The sequence below is a fragment of the Ochotona princeps genome, chromosome 29, assembly GCF_030435755.1.
Source record: "Ochotona princeps isolate mOchPri1 chromosome 29, mOchPri1.hap1, whole genome shotgun sequence".
Classification (NCBI taxonomy): Eukaryota; Metazoa; Chordata; class Mammalia; order Lagomorpha; family Ochotonidae; genus Ochotona; species Ochotona princeps.
The window spans coordinates 6,008,853-6,029,845 of NC_080860.1; the positions used below are offsets into that span (position 1 = coordinate 6,008,853).

Below are 20,993 nucleotides of genomic sequence, written 5' to 3' on the forward strand. Positions count from 1 at the left end.
GCCACCCACCTGGAAGAGCCAGAGTGGATTCCAGGCTCTGGACTTTGGTGTGGTCCAGCCCTGGCTGTTGTCAGTGTTATGGGAACGACTGGAATTTGTATTGGAATTGCATCCAGTGCACAAACTATGGAGACGGAGTTGGCTCTGTAGCAGGCAGGGCTGGGAGTTGGGCTGGATTCCAGCTCTCTCCTCCACCTGGTAGCCTCCCTCCGTTCGTTTAGTCCCAGCCCCTGCTACCCGATTGCCGGGGGGTTGGACAGACGACTCACTGCAGGAGAGCAGACAGCATGCCCAGGTACACCCTAAGACTGGGCCTGCACTCTTCAGCAAGGACGGGAGAGGGGCTCGGCTCACGCAATTCTCTCCGCGACCCCCTCGCCCCTGAGGCCGCCCTGGGCAGCTCAGGCTGCGATAGCTGTGTGGCCCCACCCTGTCTGGGCGTGCTGTATTCCAGTGAGCTGGGGCTGAGAGGGTAGGAGGAGGGAGAATGAAAGGAGGTAAAAGGGGAGGAGAAAGAGGAAAAGAGATGAATGAGAAACGAAACCGAAAGTGGACAAAGCAGAAAACCCGGGCGCTGCCCACGCCCCAGTATCTGGTGCCCGAGGCGCTAGCGCTACAAGCAGGCACCCATAGCCATGGACGTGTACCGCACCCCGGCCGCCGAGCTGGACCAGCTGGTGGTGCGCAGCCTGCAGCCGCAGAGCAACTTCACGGGCCTGGCACGGCGTGCCCTAGGCAACCTCGCAGCAACCCTGCGGGAGCGGGGGCCTCCATCCCTGCGGGTACGGAAAACAGTTCAGGTGAGAGCGGGAACTGGGAGAGGGCTTCTGCCAGTAGCGCCATCCTGGGCGCGGGGCGGGGGTCCCTTAGCATCCTCCGTGCTACCCCCTGGGTGTCTCGGACCCACGCCGCCCCTGCCAGCCCCGCTTGCTCTCACAGCAGCTGGCCTTGACCCCTAGGGAACTTAAAGCACGTCTGAACCTTGCAGGCAGCTCACCGAGGTTCACACGCAGGGAGTCTGAGGTCCGCACCTGTTCTCATCCCTTCACTGCTGGGCTCCGCCTCTCACCCAAACTGATCTCTCACTCTGCCGGGCACTAGGTCATCATTCTTCTCTTGTGGTCATAACATACCAGATTATTGGGAGGTGAAAACTGGCAGTAGCTGTTGGCTCGTTAAATGGCTGGTAACTCATTTAATCTTTACATTGTGTGAGGGTAGCACCCATTTTCTGAATGGGAACATAGAGGCCAGGCAGAGTTCAGTCTCTGATGCGGGTCCCCATTGTGTCATTCAAGCACTGTAGGGTGGGCTTGGGCTGAGTCCAGGGGTCCCAGGGGCGGATGGAGGAAACAGGAGATGGGTGGAGGGTTGAGGCTTCTCTGGGGAGGAATGGGGGGCAGGGGAGCTGGGAGCAAAGGGCCTGGCACCATCACCTGGGGGCATTAGGGGTGTCCCAGTTTGAGAGGAAAGAGGCTCCCAGAAGACACTGTTCCTGGCTTAACACTGTGTAGCTCACTCAGCCACTCCTCATCTCTGACCAAGGCCAGAAGCAAGTGGCAGGTGGCAGACACCCTAGGCTGCCCCGCTGCTGGGGAATTCCTTTCTGAAACCTTCAAGCTGGGCACCTGGCAGACGGACTCCCTGGGCAGAGGGACCCTCATCGCTGCAAAAGTCGGGGACACAGGCTCTGTAACCCAGAGCATCTATGATCCTACAGCTTGAGTTCAAGGTTAACTGTCCACTTTTCCTAAGGCCTGGGTTTACGGAAGATCCCCCGTCTTGGACACTTAGACCGGCTGTCCTGAGCCCACATTGTTGTGTGGCTACAGTCTCCACGCAGCCCAGACGCCTCACTCCAGTTGCCCAGCAGCCCACTCGGGCCGTGCACATAGGACAAAGAATACTAAGTTGTTGTTTTCTCTTCCCAGGGAGGTTCCTACGGCCGGGGCACCGCTCTCAGGGGTGGCTGCGACTCTGAACTTGTCATCTTCCTTGACTGCTTCAAGAGCTACCAAGACCAGAGGGCCCATGGTGCCAAGGTGCTCGGGGAGCTGGAGGTGCTGCTGACTCAATGGAGGCAGGACCCAGGCCAGGGCCTGAGGCTTGAGACCCCCACGCGAGATGGGTCCGGAGTCCTGCGCTTCCGGCTATCCTCTACCGACCTGGAAAACTGGATGGATGTCAGCCTGGTGCCTGCCTATGACGCACTAGGTTAGGGATTCCCAACCCAGCCCAGGGTCAGAAGTGGGACGGGGCTTCCGATTCCAGTTGTTATTCAATAAGCGTCCCCCAGCCCTCGCTGGGCTTTGGGGTCTTGATGCTATGTGCTGGGCTTGGACCAGATGGCATCTGGGAAGTTCCTGCTGGGTTTGTGGTCCTGATGCTGTTGCGTGACCCTCACCCAACATCTCATGTCTTCCTTCAGCCACTGCTGGGTGGTCCCACTGGCCTTTCTATCAGGGACAAAGTGAACGTTCATGGCCAGCAGCTAGGATCCCAGGACAGAGGCAGAATCCAGCAAAACCTTGTATTTTTTTTATCTCCTAATGCCAAGAGAACTTTTGCATGCTCTTTGGTAATATGTCTCTGCTTAATTTAATGCGATGACATATGTAAACGGCCGGTAGAGACAGTGAACATGATAGTAAGTTATCTCATAGGGCAAGAATTAAATGCACTACTATGAGGAACAAGTTTGTTAGCATATCTAATGCAGGAGAAGGGTTATTTGCATGCTCACTGCTATTTACAGTGTTTCCATTTTGCAGTTGATGATTTATCTGAAAGACAGTAAGGGGAGATTTCCCCAAGTCTCTTCTTGTTCAGTTTCAAAATTCCTGCAATGGTGGGGCTGGACCAGGCCAAGAGCCCAGAACTGAGTCGGGGTCTCCTCTGTGGGCGACAGGGACCAAAGTGCTGGAGCCATCACCTGCTGCTTCCCCGCGTGCTCAGGAGCTGCAGCGGGAGGCAGAGCGTGGCAATCGGACCAAGTCTAAACAGAAAGTTACTTAAGCTTCCTCTACACTTCTAGACATGGAGCCTGGAGGTGATCTGATTATCCTGCATGCTAAATAGTTTTGTGTATGAAGCACAGTTTCACCGTGTGGAGTTTTCCACCTGATGCCACGTCTGAGCAGGTGCTGAGAAAGTTTCAGAAGTTCCAAAACTTCTCAGATCCCACCTGCTCAGCAAGGACTTAGGACATGCTCAACTCCACCAGGAACATGGCATTTTTTTTTCATTGATTCTCCCCAAAAAAGCTGTGATGGGGCAAGCACAGAGACGTATGGGGCCACATAGCCAGTTTGGGGTGGTAGCCACCCAGGGTCTTTTGGGGAGTGTTAACTTTTCCCAAAATCACATCCTGGGGCACGATACCGGGAAAGGTACCCACTGCCCACGGGGCTATGAAAACCTACTCTGCCGCCGGCACTTGCTGGTTATGAAACTGTGTGGCAAAGCGTGGAATTTTGCTGTGCTTCCACCTGCTTAACTGAACAGTGGGACAAAGAATTATGTGTGCCTCATGGAGTGATGGTGGAAATGCAACGGGGGGAGCCGTATTCAGACACTCGGCATGATGTCTTGCCAGTGTAGCCAGTGCTCCAAGGACGTTCAGCTCACAGCCAGGGGTCAGGCCAGCCGGCCTTGTGTCTCTCCAGCATCATGTTCCTGATGGCACCTGCACCCTAAGGCCTACAGAGCAGTGTGCCCCTGCCACCCTGCAGAGCCTGGGAGAAGGTCAGAGTGTCTCTGAGTCACCAGGGACTTCCCATTTAGCCCTCAAGACCTGATGGCTCTGTGTCCAGGACTCCTGGGCCTTAGGAGCAAGAGACACCCATCATATCCCCACTGGCTTCAGCAGAGCCGCTGTTCCTGGCTGCCCCCTGGAAAGTTCCAGGCCCTCCCCTCTCAGCACTGACCCCCAGATTCTGCCCCTTCTCTCCAAGAGCCCTGAGCTGAGCTCAGCACCAATGCTACCCCGCACCCTGCCTCCTCAGTGCCCTCCCCCACACAGCGCTCTTCCCACCCAGGGCAGCTCAGTGCTGGTTCCAAACCCGCACCCAAGGTCTACACCGACCTGCTCCACAGTGGCTGCCAGGGTGGCGAGCATGCGGCCTGCTTCGCAGAGCTACGTCGGAGCTTCGTGAACACCCGGCCGGTCAAGCTCAAGAACCTCATCCTGCTGGTCAAGCACTGGTACCACCAGGTAAGGTGCCACTGGGGGCACGTGGCTTGAGACACACTACAGCATAGAACAGTAAGAATAGCTCCTTGTCTTTAGTGGCCATTCACATTCCCATCCTGGGGTTACCCGTTCGTGTCCTTGGTCAGTCATTTTCTTTGATGTTATCTGTTTTTCTTGTTGATTTGTTGTAGCACTTTACTTATTATGGGTGCCGATTCCTATTTAGTGCATAGAGTGCAAATATGTTCCCAGGTCTGTGCTTCACACTACGGCTTTGTCTCAGTCGTTGTGCTCCTTGCTAGGGCGTGTCAGGAGGCAGGAGGCGGTGGATCTGGTGCTTGGATCATTGAGGCCCACATGGGAGACTTGGACTGAATTCTAAACCCCTGGCTCCAGGCTGGCCCATCTCCAGCTGTGGGGGATTTTGGGGGGAATAAACCAGCAGATGGAAGGTCTCTCTCTTTCATGTCCCTCTCAAGCTGCCTTTTAAATACATAAATAATGCACAACAACAATAAAAAGACTAATTATGGAACAACCTACCTGGGTGCTGGAAATTCTCCATCTTCTTCGGAGCTACTGGCCAGCTCCAGCCTGTGGGCTTGCCATCAGGGAGGGGGACATGTCCACGTCCTAGCTGCCCACCTGCCCCAAGACCTGAGTTGCTTGCCGAGGTGTGAGTCAGTCCCTCCTGGTACATAGACACCTCCAGGAGAGGGTACAGAGAGGAACATCGTGTTGGGATGCTGGGGCCAGAGGGACAGGAAGGACGGGCCAAGACACTTCCGCCTCTGCAGGTGGAAACTTGATTCCGTTCATGAGTCCCCTCAAGTGAGTCCCTGCAGGGAAGAAAGGCCAGGCACCCTGGGCACCTTGAGTGCCTATACAGGCTCAACTTGTGGGATGCCCGGCCCGCCCCAGCCCCAACCATCCCCCGAGGCCTCAGGGAGCTCCCCAACTTCCTGCCCCGTCCCCCTCTGACCTCAGGCCCCGCCTTTTCCCAGGTGTTCCCCCAAATGGCAGGGGGGGCTCCGCTGCCCCCGGCCTACGCCCTGGAGCTGCTGACCATCTTCGCCTGGGAGCAGGGCTGCAGGCAGAACTCCTTCAGCCTGGCCCAGGGCCTGCGCACCGTGCTGGGCCTACTGCAGCACTACCGGCAGTTGTGTGTCTTCTGGACGGTCAGCTACGACTTGGAGGACCCTGCAGTGGCACAGTTCGTGCAGAGACAGCTGAAGAGGCCCAGGTACCTACTGAAGCCCCAACCTGCGCCGCTGCCTTTGGACCTGGAGACAGAGACCTCATTCCTACTGGCCCAGGGCGCAGGTGGGGGGAGGGGCAAAGTGTGCACATCTTCTGATTCCTACAGTATAGCCCAGACCCATGGTAGAATAGTCACCTGCAAGATTCCTCCAAAACACACTGAAGTGGGGCTGGCATTGTGGTATGGCAAGTTAAACCACCACCTGTGACAATGACATCCCATTTGGGTCCCGGGCACATTAGCAGGGAGCTAGATCAGAAGTGGAGCCTCCACCTTTCACACCAGCTCCCATAGAGATGTTGGCTCCACAGACAGTGGCTTTTGCCTGCTGTGCCACAGCGCCAGCCCCACAAACTCATCTTTTAACTCATATTCCATGCGGCTTTCCAAGTGCCCTGATATTATTAGGAATGACACTGCTAAATCCCTGGGTGTGACCTGAGTCTCCAGCAGACAATCCTAGCATCTTGTGTGTCAGGATCGAGACCACAGCTCCACGTGAACTACTGAGGCACAGCCGGTCACAACAGGCATTGTTGTTTAGGCAGGCGTTCCCCCAGGGCGCCGCTCAGAAGCCACAGAGTCGGGCTTAGAAGCAGGCCAACCTGCCCGCCCCCTGGCACCCCCTGATCTGACCCTCCTACCAAGCAGAACCCCCTATGTCTCTGTGCTTGCAGGCCTGTCATCCTAGACCCAGCCGACCCCACGTGGGATTTGGGCAGTGGGACCACCTGGCGCTGGGACATGTTGGCCCGGGAGGCGGAGTCCGGCTGTCACCACCCATGCTTTTTGCAGAGGAATGGAGACCCTGTGCAGCCCTGGGAGGTGCCGGTGAGTGGGGGCAGGGCCTCTGCGATGCTTAGTGGACTTGAACAGTGGGGGGTGGGTCAGCACCAGCTGACCCAGGGGACAGAGCACCTGCATTTTCCAGAAGTTTCTATATACCCCTAGAAAGGCACCTTTCTGTGGTCCACACACAGGTACCCTCTAGGGGCCAACCATGGCTCTCCCAACCCCATCTCTAGCCTCACTTACTTCCTTGTACGAAGGGGAGTGCTGGGCTGAGCCTGGGCAGATGTGGAAGCCAGGTGACACAGTAGCTCCCATCCGCTGCCAGGGCCTTCTGCGTGCCAGGTGCTCAGCTTTGGGCCACCCCATCCAACACAACCCTGATCAAGGGACGCCTGAGGTCAGCAAGAGCGTCCGTGCTGTACAGCCAGTGCCAAGAAGCAAGCAGCCCTCCAGCCCAGCTCCAGGCCCCTCACAGGCAGTCGGTGCCACCCACTGCTCCACGGCGGGGCTGGCCTGGGATCTGTCCCAGGTGCCCTCCAAGGAGCTGGACCGCTTCATCCAGGAGCACCTGAAGCCAAGCCCGCAGTTCCAGGAGCAGGTGAAAAAGGCCATTGATTCTATCCTGCGCTGCCTGCGAGAAAAGTGTGCTCACAAAGCCTCCAGGGTGAGCAAGGTGAGGGCAGCAGGTGTGTGGGGCCTGCGGTAGGAGGGGAGGAGGACCGGCAGTGGTGAGGTTGAGTGGATGCTGCTGCACGCCTGCTTTGCTGCCTGGATGCTGACAGGTGAACCGCCATCCCAATGGTCTGTGGGAAATATCTGAACTCGAAAATGCACTCCAAGCGCCGCAGCTGCTAAACCCTGTGGCTTAGCCTTGCCCTCCGAGAACGTGCTCAGAACACAGATCCACTCGACTGGCCTGTGGTTGGGCACGGTCAAGCTCTTTGGTAGGAAACTGCTGAGTAGCTCAAGTCATTCATTGCACATTCAACGGAGCATCCCACATTGGCACCACTGGAAGAATCAAACCACCCTAAATTGGAACCAGCTGTGTATGGAGGCCCCTGGATTTTTTTTAATGGCTTTTTTAAGCCATTATGACAATCATCAGATTCCTCTCCTGCTCGGCTCCAAGTCCTCCCCGGTTTCTCAGTGTGCAGTTCGCCGCGGCCCTGGGCTCCCTGCCACCTTCCCTGCACGCTGACCCCTGGCTGCTTGGCACAGTCCAGGCCTCCTATCTGGCTGTTTCCTCCTGCTGTACCTCTCTTTCTCCACCTGCTCAGCTCTCTCCCCTTCTTCAGTCCCCAGGCACTGACCCTTCTCCGGAGGCCACCAGCTCTAGTTGAGTCGCTAGTGCACACCCATCCCCTACTTCCTGCTCTGTTTGCTTCTGAGAGCACTTAGCATTTTCTCAACCCCTCTCAGTCCCTCTGGCTGGCCCTGCCTCCCTTCCCCCAGCTGGAGGGTAAGCAGAAACGTTTGATCCACTCACGTATATCACAGCACATGACTCTGCCCATCCATGGATTGATTCCTGCGACAAGTATGTCAGTGCTCTGTAAATATTTATTGGGTCCATCCATGAGCCTGCAACTGATGGATCATTGCAGACAGCCCAGCAAAGAGCACCTGCAAGCCCCGTTAGCCTCTGGCCCTTGATCTGTACAGCTATGCGTGTGTGGCTGAAATGCCTGGTAGCCACTCCACATTCCCTTCCTTACCCAGTCATCTGACTTCGCCCAGACTTTCCACATCAGGAGGCAGGGGCAGGCAGGTGCAACCTGGATGCAGGGCCTTGGCAGGCTGCCCTGTTGAGGCCCCGCTCCCAGCGTAAGTGTTTAGGAGGGTGATGGACTGATGAACTTGTTTGGCTGACCCCTCTCTGAGCTGTGCTGCTCTCCACAGGGCGGCTCATTCGGCCGGGGAACCGACCTCAAGGGTGACAGTGATGTGGAACTCGTCATCTTTCTCAACTGCCTCTCGGGCTATGAGGACCAGCGCACTGGCTGTGCTGGCATCCTGGCAGACATGCGGGCACAGCTGGAATCCTGGCGTGGGGACCTGGGGCCCAGGCTGAGCCTGCGCTTCTCTCAGCAGAACAGCTCCAGGGCTCTGTGCTTGCAGCTGGTGTCCACTGCTCCAGAAAGCTGCGTGGATGTTAGGCTGCTGCCCACCTTTGATGCTGTGGGTAAGAACCCTGCTTGGGCCCTGGGGAGTGACAGGGACCTCAGGGACCCAGGGCGCCCGTAACGCAGGGGCCTTTCTTGTCCTTTCGTGGTCCTCAGTCCTGTACTTGACCAATCTTAGAGAAATCTGAATTATCACCATCAAATCCTATCTTCCTTCAAGATGTCTGTGACTTAGGAATGTATTTTTAAGTGTTTGTTTTGTCTATCAGTGAAGCCTCCTGCCTCTATGGAAATTCTTCCATTTCTCCTTGTCATTCTGGATAGTTCTGTGTTTACTATTTGGAGGCTGTTTATTTTCTAAATTTGAAAGGGAGAGCTACAGAGAGAGAAGGAGGGAAAGAGATTTTTTTTTTCCATCTGTGGTTCGTTCCCCAGATGGCCTCTCTGGCTAGGACTGGGCCACGCTGAAGCCAGGAGCCAGGAACTCCACCTGGATGTCCCACATAGGAGGGGTCCAAGATCCGCTGCTTTCCCAGGCACATTAGCAGGGAGCTGGATCAGAAGTGAAGCAGCCTGGACTCTGCTATGGGATACTGGCGTCTGGGACTTTAACCCTCTGCCAGCTCCAGCTTGTCTTTTCTGTTGTTGTAAATTCCACAGTGTGTAGGGAACTTGGGCTTTTGGTCCTTTTTCTGGGGCTATTCCTTGGAGGCTGGTTTGGAGCAATTGGCCTCAGAACAGTCGATGTCTTGCTTTGAGCTGTGCTCCATGCCTTTTACTCGTTTTCCGGGCGCTTCATGCTGTCACTCCCTAGACCCATCTTCTTGGGCGCACAGACACCGTGTGTTCCAGCTTCACAGCCACAGCCAGTGCAGGATTGGGGTCCCAGTTCCAGCCAGGCACAGGTTAGAACTTCCCTCCCCTCTGCCCCTGCACCCCATCCCACTGCCAGAGCGCTTGGGTCAGTGTCTCTCTGCTATGGAGTGACCTTTAGAAGTCACCTTTCCTGGAAAAGCCCAGTCTCATGACAGCCTCCTTTCTCTGCTCTGGCATTTTCTCCTGGGAGGTGACATCAGTGGCGGCCATGGTTCTGGCACTTTGCACACGGGTTTCATTTCAGTCTTATGGGCAGGTGCTGCTGGTGAGTCTGCTTACACAGGAGAGACCCACATGCCCAGAAAAGCGAAGTCACACAGCTTGCATCTGAACCCAGCTCGTCCCTGGCCGCCATGTGAGGCAGCTTTCTCAGGACGAGATGGAAAATTTGTTGTTGAAAAAAGCAGCCAGTTCATATTTGATGCTAACAAACTGTAGTTCTGATTGTCTATCAGCGTTATTGTGGGTCACTGGTTGCCATAGGACGTAATTAATGTTGAATCGCACATTGATGGTGGGTGGATGACAATGGGGGTGGGGGTCCTCAGACTCACACATTCGATGTGTGTCACGCTTCCCAGGGCAGCTCAGTGCCAGTGCCAAACCCGCGCCCAAGGTCTACACCGACCTGCTGCGCAGCGGCTGCCAGGGTGGCGAGCACGCGGCCTGCTTCGCAGAGCTACGTCGGAGCTTCGTGAACACCCGGCCGGTCAAGCTCAAGAACCTCATCCTGCTGGTCAAGCACTGGTACCGCCAGGTCAGAGCCTTCTTGTTCCTCCCCGGAAGCAGCTATTTGTACGTCAACTGCCTTTGCCAATTCACTCCTGTCCTACCTGGATGCCTCCTTCCCATGGTTCTTTTTGGCCACCCCCAACGGGAGCCCCCATTTCCTGCTCAGCCCAGGAAGCCTCTGAGAGAACCTTCTCGCCTGCCAGTCCAAGTCCTTGCACTGCCAAGGGCCTGCCCTTCCCTAGCCTCAAGCTCTGGCTCTTGCTGTTCTCTGCTTTTTGCTCAGACCTTGGTATCCTTCACAATTCCTTTCCTAGATGCCACTCCAAATACCAACTGGTTTTGATGCCCAGACAACACCCGCTACTGCTAACTGGAAGGATGGGTGTCGGAGTACCAAGAGGGGTGCCTTGCACACCTCTGTTCTTGTACAACCATCCCCATATACTCCTCAGAGGAAGCCACGAGGAATGGGCTGAGTGTGAGCCCTGGCTCATCCTGTGACCTGGCATGACCACCCTCCCCCCAAGTGCAATGACCTGTGACATAGAAGCCTCCCCTGGCACATCTACAAGTTTCTGTTCTTTCTGTGGCTCTGCTGCACCTGCCACCCTCTCCCTAGTTCCATAGACAATTAGCTGCCATCCTCTCCCCCACCACTGAACTTGGGCTTTGGGGGATGCAGGTCGCCGCCAAGGACCACTCCGCTCTGCCCCCAGCCTATGCCCTGGAGCTCCTGACCATCTTTGCGTGGGAGCAGGGCTGCCGGAAGGACAGTTTCAACATGGCTGAGGGCCTGTGCACTGTCCTGAAGCTCATCCAGTGCCATCAGCAGCTGTGTGTCTACTGGATGGTCAACTATAGCGTTGAGGACCCGGCTGTGCAAACCCACCTTCTTGGCCAGCTTCGGAAGGCCAGGTGCAGACCACCTCCTGTTCCTGTCTTCATCTCTGTCCTCCTCTTCCCTCCACCCATCACCCTGGAGTCAGCATGTCCAGAAGGGACACTCTTGTGCCCCCTTTGAATACTGTGCTGAGGAAGCATGACTTCAAGGAAATCTTGGCCCAACACAAAGTCACCTCTCAAATTAAGGGGCCAGCCATAGCTTTGATAAAGGCCCCTTTTGCAGTTGGCCAAGCTGACTTTGAGGTCCTGAGACCTTTCCTAGCCCTCACACTCCTTGCTGCTGCACCTCCCTTGCCTCCCCCCGCCCCAGCCATGCTTCCTCGCTGACTCCCACGTGCCCCACCCACCCTTCTGCCCCTAGACCCTTGATCCTGGACCCTGCTGACCCTACCTGGAATGTGGCCCAGGGCAGCTGGGAGCTGCTGGCCCAGGAAGCAGCAGCCGTGAGGACGCACACCTGCATCAAGAATAGAGACGGGACGGCTGTGCAGCCCTGGGATGTGATGGTAAGAGATGAACAGAAGCCCTGGAGTGGTGCGAGCTATTGGTGCATCTCCCCTGGGTGCCACTTGCCTGTTGGTGCCTGAATCCCCAGCTGCAGGAAGCACTGGATGCTGCTGGCTTCTCTAGAGACCTGCATGAAACACAAAGGTGGCTCTGGGCCAGCCAGGGATGTAGATGACCCAGTGTTGTCTCGGGGCGGGACCAGCGCTGTGACGGATACACTTCATGCTCTGCTCCAGCTCAGCTCCCAATCTCTCCAAGCTTGTTCCCACCCTCGTTAGCCACCGCCATCTTCCCCCTCTTCCCACCCCAGTCCCTTCCCTTCCTGCCCTTCTCCTGTGGGCACTACTGCAATTCCTCACAAACCTGAGCATCGTCGGCCCCTGCTTCTAGGGAGACCCACCTGAGACCTAAGCCATGGGCAGCTCCAGTTTATTTGCTGTTACTACCATGAAATGCCTGAGGTAGCTTAACTTTACATGGAAAAGTTGTAGTTCAGGGTTCCGGAGCTCCGCAGCAGGTGGGGCAGGTGGGGCAGGCGTCTGCTTTCCTTACATTTGCTCGGGCCCCTGCTAGGAGCTTCTTGGGAACGGAAAGGTTGATGTCAGTTGACAGTTGGGACGGTACGTATGGTTCAGGATCAGGTGGCCCAGTGAGTAGCATCCAGTCTGGTCGTGGCTGGTGTGGAGAAAACAACAGGAGGTGAGCCATGAAAGACAGAACCAGAAACCAAATAAAGAACCACCTTCCAGGTGCCCCCAAGACTTCCTGCTAGGCACCCCCTCTTGGCAATCTTCCCCATAAGTCTAAGCCCTTGATATACAGAGAGCTGGCACAATTTTCCCTAGTGTTGGCATCTTGGAGAATCCACTCAAGAAAAATCACTTGGCCCTGTGTAATGCAGCCAACGTCTTTGGTGCCCATGCTGGTGGCGTGTGCCCAGTGGGGTCTCCTAACTAGTGTTGAACGCTCAAGACCTCTTCGTGCTGTTTAAAAATGGGGACACTGAAGCTGTGCATTGGTGCCGAGATCAGGACTCCAACTCCAGTCCCTCGGATGCAACTTTGGGATCTGCCACCCAGCTGGAAAGGGGATGACAGTGGGAGCCTGGCCCTTGGGGGACAGCGGGGGCAGGGCAGGGCTTGACTGAATGCTGGGAGTTCAGTCTCAAGCTGGCCCCTCCTGGGTGTGCGCGCTCTCTCTCTCTCTCTCTCTCTCTCTCTCTCTCTCCCCCCTTCCCCCCCGCCCCTGCAGCCAGCTCAGCTTTACCAGACCCCAGCCAGGGACCTGGACAGGTTTATCAGTGACTTCCTGCAGCCCGACCGCCAGTTCCTGGCGCAGGTGAACAAGGCCGTCGATGTCATCTGCTCCTTCTTGCGGGAAAATTGCTTCCAGAATTCGCCCACCAAAGTGCTCAAGGTGGTCAAGGTGAGGCATCCCTGCTGCCAGGCACGGTCCTGCAGGTTCATGACTCAGTCCTCTCCCCCCCATCTCCAGGCCAGGCTGAGGTCTGGCCCACTTCTGTGGTCCTTCTCACAGCTGGCAAAAGGCTGGGCAGGGAGAAGTGGTTACCGTGTGCTCCTGGCTGATTGACAGGGGGCCTGGTGCTAGGGAGCTGCTAAGGGCTGGTTTGCTACCAGTGATGCCTCACTGAAGGTTCAGCAATGCCACATGTGGGCTGGCACCCATGGGAACCCTTATTCTAGATCAGCCTTCAGCACAGCTGGATCCAGGAGCCCATGCAGGGTCACCAGGACCCAGCTCCTCTCTGCAGTTCTCAGCTTGGACAAACTTTTAGCAGCCTGTAGTCCAGGGAAGCTCCAAGCTTCCAGCAGGAGCAATTTGTTTGTTCTCAACAGTCTTGGAACCAAATCTCATTGGTCCTGAACCAAAGAGTGCCTTTGATTGGCCATGCCCAAGTCAAGTGGTAGCGTATGCCCCTCCCAGATGTCCAGGGCAGAGTGTGGGGGAAGTACAGTGGGTTTCCCACCAAGAAAAGCAGGAAGCTGAGCCCAGGGGGCATGGCACCAGCCCCAATCCCAGTCCACAGCTAGAGAGATCCAGGGAGGCTTAGGGCAGCTCTGGTGAAAGTTTGACCAACCTCTGGTAGGTGAAGGGACCCAGGCCTGCCATCGGCTGTGTGGCTGTAGGCAAACACCTTCCCCTCCCTGGTTGTTACCTGAGAGGGGGCTTGGCTCACAGTCCTCCACGTCAGTTTCACCCAAGACTCACAGAGGGTCTTAGAAAGTACCCAACTGTGCCAGCCCCACGCCAGCGAACAGCCAGTCATGGCCACTGGGGCGGCGGCCAGCCACTCGGTCATATTGAAAGCTTGCCAGGTGCACACAGGCTTGGGAGAACCACAGACTAAAAAGTAAAGAATGGATAACTCTAAAGTCCCCCTCCAGCCTCCGTACATGACAGGATGGGAAGCTCTGTGCTTCCCAGGGGTTCAAAGCGTCCTCCTCTTCCTCAACATCATCATCATGCTACGTTAGAGATGTAGACCAGAGATGGGACAGGACCTGCCTCAAGTCACACGGCAGGATGCTAACTCTGGCATCCAGAGCCCACAGGCAGGGGGCTGTGACTTCAGGGCTCAAAACTGCCTGCCGTGTCCTTTCCAGGGTGGTTCTTCAGCCAAAGGCACAGCCCTGCGGGGCCGCTCAGATGCCGACCTGGTGGTGTTTCTCAGCTGCTTCAGCCATTTCGCCGAGCAGGGGATCATGCGAGCCGAGATCATTTCGGAGATTCGAGCTCAGCTGGAGGCCTGCCAGAAGGAGCAGCAGTTTGAGGTCAAGTTCGAGATTTCCAAATGGGAGAACCCCCGCGTGTTGAGCTTCACGCTGACGTCAAAGACCATGCTGGACCACAGCGTGGACTTCGACGTTCTGCCAGCCTTTGATGCCCTAGGTGAGAGAGCCCCAGCCCGGTCCCGAGCAGGGCAAGTCTGAGCAGAAACTGTGGGGTGGTTGTGCACGGCACAGCCGGGCCACCCCTATTCCCCCGGTGGACATTGTAGATGTGGGAATGTAGGATCGCAGGACCACTCTTCCGCCAAGTAACTGGGGAGAAGGGTGCCTTTTGCTCACTGGCAGTGGCTTCTGGTTCTGGTCCCAGCAATATCCTGCCATGCTGGGCCACCTGCCCAGACAAACCTGTTCCTTCACTCCTTCGATGAAGGCACCTCCTGTGTGCCCGGTGCCCTCTGAGCGTACCAGGTATCAACCTCTTTCTGCTTGTGCCACATCTGCGTGCCTCCTGAAAACATCCTCTGGGTTTCCGGGCGTGCACACCACCCTTAAGTGCAAAGGGCCAGGAGTCATTCTGTAGTTGGCCCCACCAGGACCCCTGTAGGAAAGAGGGAGGTGACAGTGATCCTCTCTCTCCTCCCCTTCACAGGCCAGATGGTCACCGGTTCGAGGCCCAGCTCCAGGGTCTACACAGACCTCATCCGCAGCTGCAGCCAACCGGGCGAGTACTCCACCTGCTTCACGGAGCTGCAGCGTGACTTCATCACCTCCCGGCCCACCAAGCTCAAGAGCCTCCTCCGCTTGGTGAAGCACTGGTACCGGCAGGTGCAGCCCAGGGACCACCCTGCCCCTCCCCACACACGTACACATGCACAGGGACCCTGGGCTCCACCTTTGGACCACATGCCTGGACCCTGGCTTGGTGGAGCAGGAAGAGGTCTATCCTGGCCTGGAACACTTTAGCTTTCTTACCTGGAAATTGGGGCGACATAGCCATGTACCCTAGGACAGTGTGTAGCAAGGCACCTGGAACATGGTAGAAGTTGTTCTGCCAATTCTAGAGGAGGTGAGAGGGGTCCTCCCAACCACACCCTATCATTGCCCGCATGTTCAATACCTCCTCTTCCTTCTCCTGGTCCCCTCAGTGCGACAAGATGCTCAAGGGAAAGGGCGCCCTGCCCCCCCAGCACGCACTGGAGCTCCTGACAGTGTACGCCTGGGAGCAGGCTGGGCGGGATGTGCAGTTCAGCATGGCTGAGGGGTTCCGCACCGTGCTGGAGCTGGTCACCCGGTACCGCGAGCTGCGTATCTACTGGACTGTGTACTACAGCACAGAGGACCAGACTGTGAGAGACTTCCTGAAACTGCAGCTGCAGAAGCCTAGGTTCGAGCCTGCCCCCAGCGTGCAGCCCCACCCACCTGAGGTCCCTCCCACCTGCCCACGCCCTCTTCCCAGGGCTGCAGGATCTGCCAGGTCCCTGTACTCCTGCAAGTCAGGGTTACTTGGCCAAGCACAGGACTCCAAGTACAGGCCCGGTGATGTAGTCCGCCCCTGAAACGGGTACCCAGATAACAGGAAAGCTTTTTGTGAATTCCTGCTGGTGTCTCCAGTCAGCGGCTGGTAGCTTTCCACAGGGCTGTGTTGGAAAGGATTCTAAGGTCATGATTCACTTAGCTGGAAAGAAAACCCTCATCAGTTAGTGTGAGAGCCTGTTGGAACCAGTGCTATGAGTGACTAACAATGCCTGCTTTGCATGCAGAAATGGTGAGCAGCCATGCTGTGATGGATTAGAAATGTCTGTGTGGGTGCAGCATGGGACAAAGCGGCCCACCGTAGTTTCTTCTCTGACTGTAGAGTGTGGATCCGGAGCCCCGAGGGTTCTCTCAGTCCCACCCTTAGCCCCTGTAAGATGTTAGGTGAGAGGAGAAAATAGTTCAGCCAACAACAGATAGATGCCCAGAAGTTACTGGGAATGAGACTGACCCTGGTTGTGAATTGCAGGCCCCTCATCCTGGATCCAGCCGACCCGACAGGCATCCTGGGCCAAAATGCCCGTTGGGACCTGCTGGCCCAGGAGGCGGCCAACTGCATGTCCTCCCTGTGCTGTACGGACAGGGATGGCACCCCCATCCAGCCGTGGCCAGTGAAGGTGAGAGATGGTGATGTGAAAGGAACGGGCAGTGTGGGCAGGGGAGGGGCATGCTCCTTGTGAGTGGGCAGGGGCCCAGGCCCCCTCCAGGAGTGCCCCTGAGGCTCCATTTCCTATCTCTGGTGGTGCAAGGGGCTCAGCTCCTACAGGAAGGTCGGAGAGTAATCACTGTGTTTTCTGACTCCTCCTCCCAGCCTGCGGTGTGAAGACTGTCAGCCATTGCACTGGACGGACACCGGCCCTTGGGGTGGGGAAGGTGCAGTGTGCCCGTGGGTTGCCCCTCAGTGTGCATGTGTGTGCATGGGGGGGGGGGGCGGCTGCTGTCCTGCTCCATCTGACCTTTCCACTACCCAGCTTGGCCCTCAGTCCCATGGAGTTGCCTTAAATATCACCTGTTATGGGGACCCTCAGCAGCCTCCATGGCCTGCACCCTGAGGCCCAGGTCCTGTGGTTGGATACTCACCTGCGTTTTCAGCTTCTCCATCACCTGCCTCTCCTCTTCCTTGCTGAGAACAGCCCCCAGCTCCCTGGAATGCCCCTGTCCATCCACACCAGCACCCTCCACTTGCAATGACCACCTGCACCACTATGAAGAATTCTGACAGGTGCACATTCAGCTGATAAAAATGGCCCAACCGACTAGTGATGTCTGCCATGAGACAGTATGTGAAATGACTGATTACAAACGCCTGGCCTGGATGCAGGGAGGAAGTGGTACCCAGCAGTCTGCAGGGTGCGTCTTGGGCACCCCAGGACCTGTCAGCTGAGGGGCTAGCCGGAGGGGCATGCCTGGATCAGCTGGCTTGGCTGCAGACACAGGCAGCAGGGCTGTGCCTGCTACCTAGATCCTCACCCCAACACCTGCCTCTCCCTCCCTCCCTGTCTTCACCGTTCCTGCCATGTTCTTCTTGCTTACATATCTTGACCCCAGGCCTAGTTTGGCTTGTGGACTTATTCCTGGGTCCCCACATGCTGGATGCTGCCAGTAGGATTCTGTATCCATGGATCCTAAGCTTGAGTCAGTGCACAGCCAGTAGTGCTCAGCCCGTCTCCTTCTGCCCTTCAGGGCAAATAGAGCCAGCACTCCTGACCTCATGCAAGCCCACAGCACTGTCCACACTGCTCAGTTCAGCACGGACATCAAAAGCACCCCGGGAGCTTTGGACAGGCATCGGCAGACACTCCAAGGAGGGGCGAGCGAACACAGTGGGCTCTGTCCCTTGGCCCTTCTCCGAGGGGGCTCCCAGAGACGTGTCTGTGACCAGCAACAACTCCATGTCATTGTGATCCCAGATGGAGGTAGATGCTATGGAGAACAGCATTGAAACAATTGGTGACATTTCAATATAAGAATGTACTCGCTTTGTATTCGGTGAAATGTGACAGAACTGTACCAGTTGTGGATGCCAGCAGCCCATAGGGGCACCAGTTCAAGTCCCAGCTGATCCATTTGTGGTCTAGCTCCTTGATGTTGCACCTGGGCAGGCAGCAGACGGTGGCCTGAGTGCTTGGACCCCAGACCCACATGGGAGTTCCAGGTGGAATTCTTGCAGCCATTTGGGGAATGAACCAGCAGTCGGAAAGATCTGTCTCCTGCTTTCTCCTTCTTTCTGGTTGAAACTCTGCCTTTTAAATAAAATACATTTTTAAAAAAATTTGAAAGAAAATGAACCGAGTGTGTTGAATGTTTTGCACTGGTATAGGAGAATTCTTTATATTCAACTGACAAATTTCCTATCATTCAAAAACATTTTTTCGAATAATAAAAGGCAGATATTTGGGCTCCTGGCTGAGGTGCTGGCTCAGGTGTCTGGGTTGTGTCCTGCTAAAGCAGACGGCAGGAGGCAGAGTGGGGGCTCAAGTCACTGAGTTCCTGCCACCCACATGGAGGTCTAGATGGAACCCTGCCTCCTGCCCCCTGGAAATGACCTGTGTGAGTTCTCCTGGCCTTTGTGGACATCTGGGCAGCAAACAAGTGGATGAAATTTCCTCTCTCAAAATTAGACTTTTGGCCTCGTGCCGTAGCTGGTGACCTCATTCTTGCATTGCTCCGCCCTCTTGATCCCATCATCACACGTCCTCTGGCTGCTCTGCCTCTGTTTCCTTGGGGTCCTTGGGTGTGCAGTGAACTCACCCAGTTCATCCAGGCTAAATGCTCCATCTCAGAACCCGTAATCACTGCTACAAAGCCCCGTTTGCCTGCAACGGGACAGATTTCTAGATTGCAGGATGCAGAATCTTCCATCTGCTGGCTTACTCTCCAAATGGACACACAACAGCTAGAGTTGGGTCAGGTCAAAGCCAGGAGCCTGGAACTGTGTCCAAGTCTCCCAGGTGGAGCAGCAGAGACCCAACTACTCAGGCCATCTCCCACTGCCTTCCCAGGCACTTGAGCAGGGAACTGTAACACATGGAAACAGGACAGCCACCACCTGAGCCAGTGCCCCGCTGTGAGATGCCAGCGTCACAGGGAGTGGATTAGCCAGCTGTGTCACAAGGCCAATCTCTCCACGGCTTTGCTGAGGGTCCTCCTTCTAGTGATTAAATGGTCCTTTTCTTTGAGTTCTAAGTCATGCTGAGAGAGGTCTCACTTCCAGTGCTCTATTTGTTTCACTTCTTACATTTTCATATTTTTATCCATCTGGAGCTTTTTAAGAAAGCACATGGAAGCCCAGCTCTATTTTATTTCCAAATGACTGACTGGCTGCCTTCACGTCTTCCCACCTGCCCACAGGCAAGATGTACTACCTTTAACATATGCTCAATTCCCTACTGTTGGGTCTCTTTCGGGACTCTCTTCCGCGTGACTCATCTGCCTTCCCACCTATTCCTGCACCCGCATTTTCATAGAAAGAAACTCCAGCCAGATGAGCTGTCATCTCAGAGGAAGCTGGGCCTGCTATAGACTCGCTCCCAGCCACTGCCCCACGCTTCCCCGCCACACGCCCTTCAGTCAGGGTGGGGGGCTTCTCATGCCAAGCACTGCCTCCTTTCCTTCTCTCAGGCTCCTCCTCCTCTGAGTTAAACCCAGCCTCCTGGCTTTGGGAGCGTTTCCAAAGAAAGACAATTCCAAATGCTGTTGGCTTGCAGGAAGCGCAGTTCTGATCTGCAGCTAATTGACAGGTGTCTCTGTGCTGGTTCTGATCTATGGACAATCAAGTGACCTCTCAATGATGGCCAAAGGGGACTCATCAGTTAGTCCAGGCAGGGGTGACCTTAGGCAGGGGAGACCTCAGACAGGGAAGACCCCAAGTAGAGGAAACTCCAAGTAGGGGAGCTAATGTTACAACAGGAACTCAAAGCCACGTTCTTTGGTTACTGGACTCTCTGGGAAATCGGCTCCTTGGATTCCCACAGCACATCCCTGAGTTCCGGGTGCAGACCAGAGCTTCCCAGGGGTGGGGGTGCCAGTATTGTCCATGAAGCAGCACTGACCAAGAGCACAGACAAGACACAGCGAGGGGACCGTTCTAGATTTGTAGCAGCCAACATGGTGGCCAATGACCACCTTGGCCATTGAGCACGCGTGATGCTCAGCTAGTGCAGCTGAGGGTCAAATTTCAAAATGCATTTCATTGTGATGGATTTCAGTGGAAATGGCCTCCTGATTGCCAGATGGGCTACGGCAAATGCCTGCCATTCTTTAACCTGCCCTTTCTCTTTGGAAACATTCCCTCTCTCCCTGCACCTCCCCCTCTCCATTTACATATTAAGGCTGTAACTCCCAGTGCCTTAGGAAATTACTGAGTTTGGAGATAGGGCCTTTACAGAGGTCATTTAAACCAATTAAGGCAATTAAAGCAATTAAGATTAAGGCGTTCAAAAGGATAGGGTCTCTAAGCTGGTGTGACCAATGTGCTGGTAAGGAGAGAAAGTAGACAGAAAATGTGTGCACAGGGATCCCACAAGAAAACAGCACCCACAAGCCCAGGGAAGGGGGCTCAGGAGAGCCCATGACCTTGGACCCCCAGGCTCCAGTCCTGTGAAAAAGGATGTCTGTTGTCAAAGCTGCCCAGCCTGGGGCATCTCATTCGGAAAGACCCAGCAGATGAACAAGGTACCTGGGGAAGCCTAGGACCCGCTTCCTAGGGAAATTATGAGGGTTAATCGTCGGTGTGCAGTGTGTGGCTCCATACAAGTGACTCGAGGTAGAGGGACTCGCCAAGACCACAGGGCCAGAAAGGAGGAGACGCAGGTGCACCCCACAGCCACCGCCTGCTCTTCCTCATCCTTGCTTAGCCCTCCTCCTCCTCTCAGCACCACCCCCTTGTCTTCCTTAGTGTCTCCTGCACTTGTGCTCTCTGCCACCCCATGCTTGCTGCCCTCCTGTGGCATTTGAGAGAATAGAATCAGCCTGAGTGGGAAGCAGGATAGTTCTAGAAAGTGCTTACCCGTGGATCAAGTTATTAGGCTGTGATCAGGGAACAGAGGTTTGTGTTGAGCTGAGATCCAGGGAGGAAGATGCCTGAAACCCACCTGTTCCCTCACCATCCTGCTTCATGGCTGTTCATCGGGGAGAGGAGGACAAACTCGGCCCCGGCTCAGGAACAACAATGGGGTTTCTGCCTGGCCCATCCCTGGCTGCTGCAGGCACTTGGGGGAGTGAATCGGCAGATGAAAGATTCTCTCTCTCTCTCTCTGAAGTAATGACATTTTAAAAAAGAAGTTCTATGCATGCAACAACAAGCATGGGCCAGAAAGCAT

General features: G+C 55.7%; 1 protein-coding gene across 2 annotated transcripts; it reads left to right on the forward strand.

Annotated features, from left to right (window-relative positions):
* The first annotated feature begins 629 nt into the window (after positions 1-629).
* On the forward strand, positions 630-16,581 carry LOC101528904 (2'-5'-oligoadenylate synthase 3). Of its 2 annotated transcripts, none has more exons than XM_036496460.2 (16): positions 630-800; positions 1,932-2,214; positions 4,038-4,213; positions 5,197-5,435; positions 6,131-6,284; positions 6,571-6,918; positions 8,148-8,430; positions 9,829-10,004; positions 10,662-10,894; positions 11,244-11,388; positions 12,641-12,814; positions 14,014-14,299; positions 14,789-14,964; positions 15,285-15,523; positions 16,142-16,289; positions 16,484-16,581. In XM_036496460.2, exons 1-16 carry the CDS (start codon positions 636-638, stop codon positions 16,493-16,495), a joined length of 3,237 nt encoding a protein of 1,078 aa, XP_036352353.2. In that variant the 5' UTR covers positions 630-635; the 3' UTR covers positions 16,496-16,581. The 2 variants fall into 2 exon arrangements, with proteins under 2 accessions (XP_036352353.2, XP_058512680.1); XM_058656697.1 differs by having other exon boundaries at positions 6,131-6,278.
* The last annotated feature ends 4,412 nt before the right edge of the window (positions 16,582-20,993 follow it).

Bases quoted from the DNA above. Each gene is read 5' to 3' on its own strand.
- LOC101528904 (XM_036496460.2), top strand. From the start codon at position 636: ATGGACGTGTACCGCACCCCGGCCGCCGAGCTGGACCAGCTGGTGGTG. The intron at 6,919-8,147 runs GTGAGGGCAGCA...TGCTCTCCACAG, and splicing joins AAGCCTCCAGGGTGAGCAAG to GGCGGCTCATTCGGCCGGGG. The intron at 10,005-10,661 runs GTCAGAGCCTTC...TGGGGGATGCAG, and splicing joins TCAAGCACTGGTACCGCCAG to GTCGCCGCCAAGGACCACTC.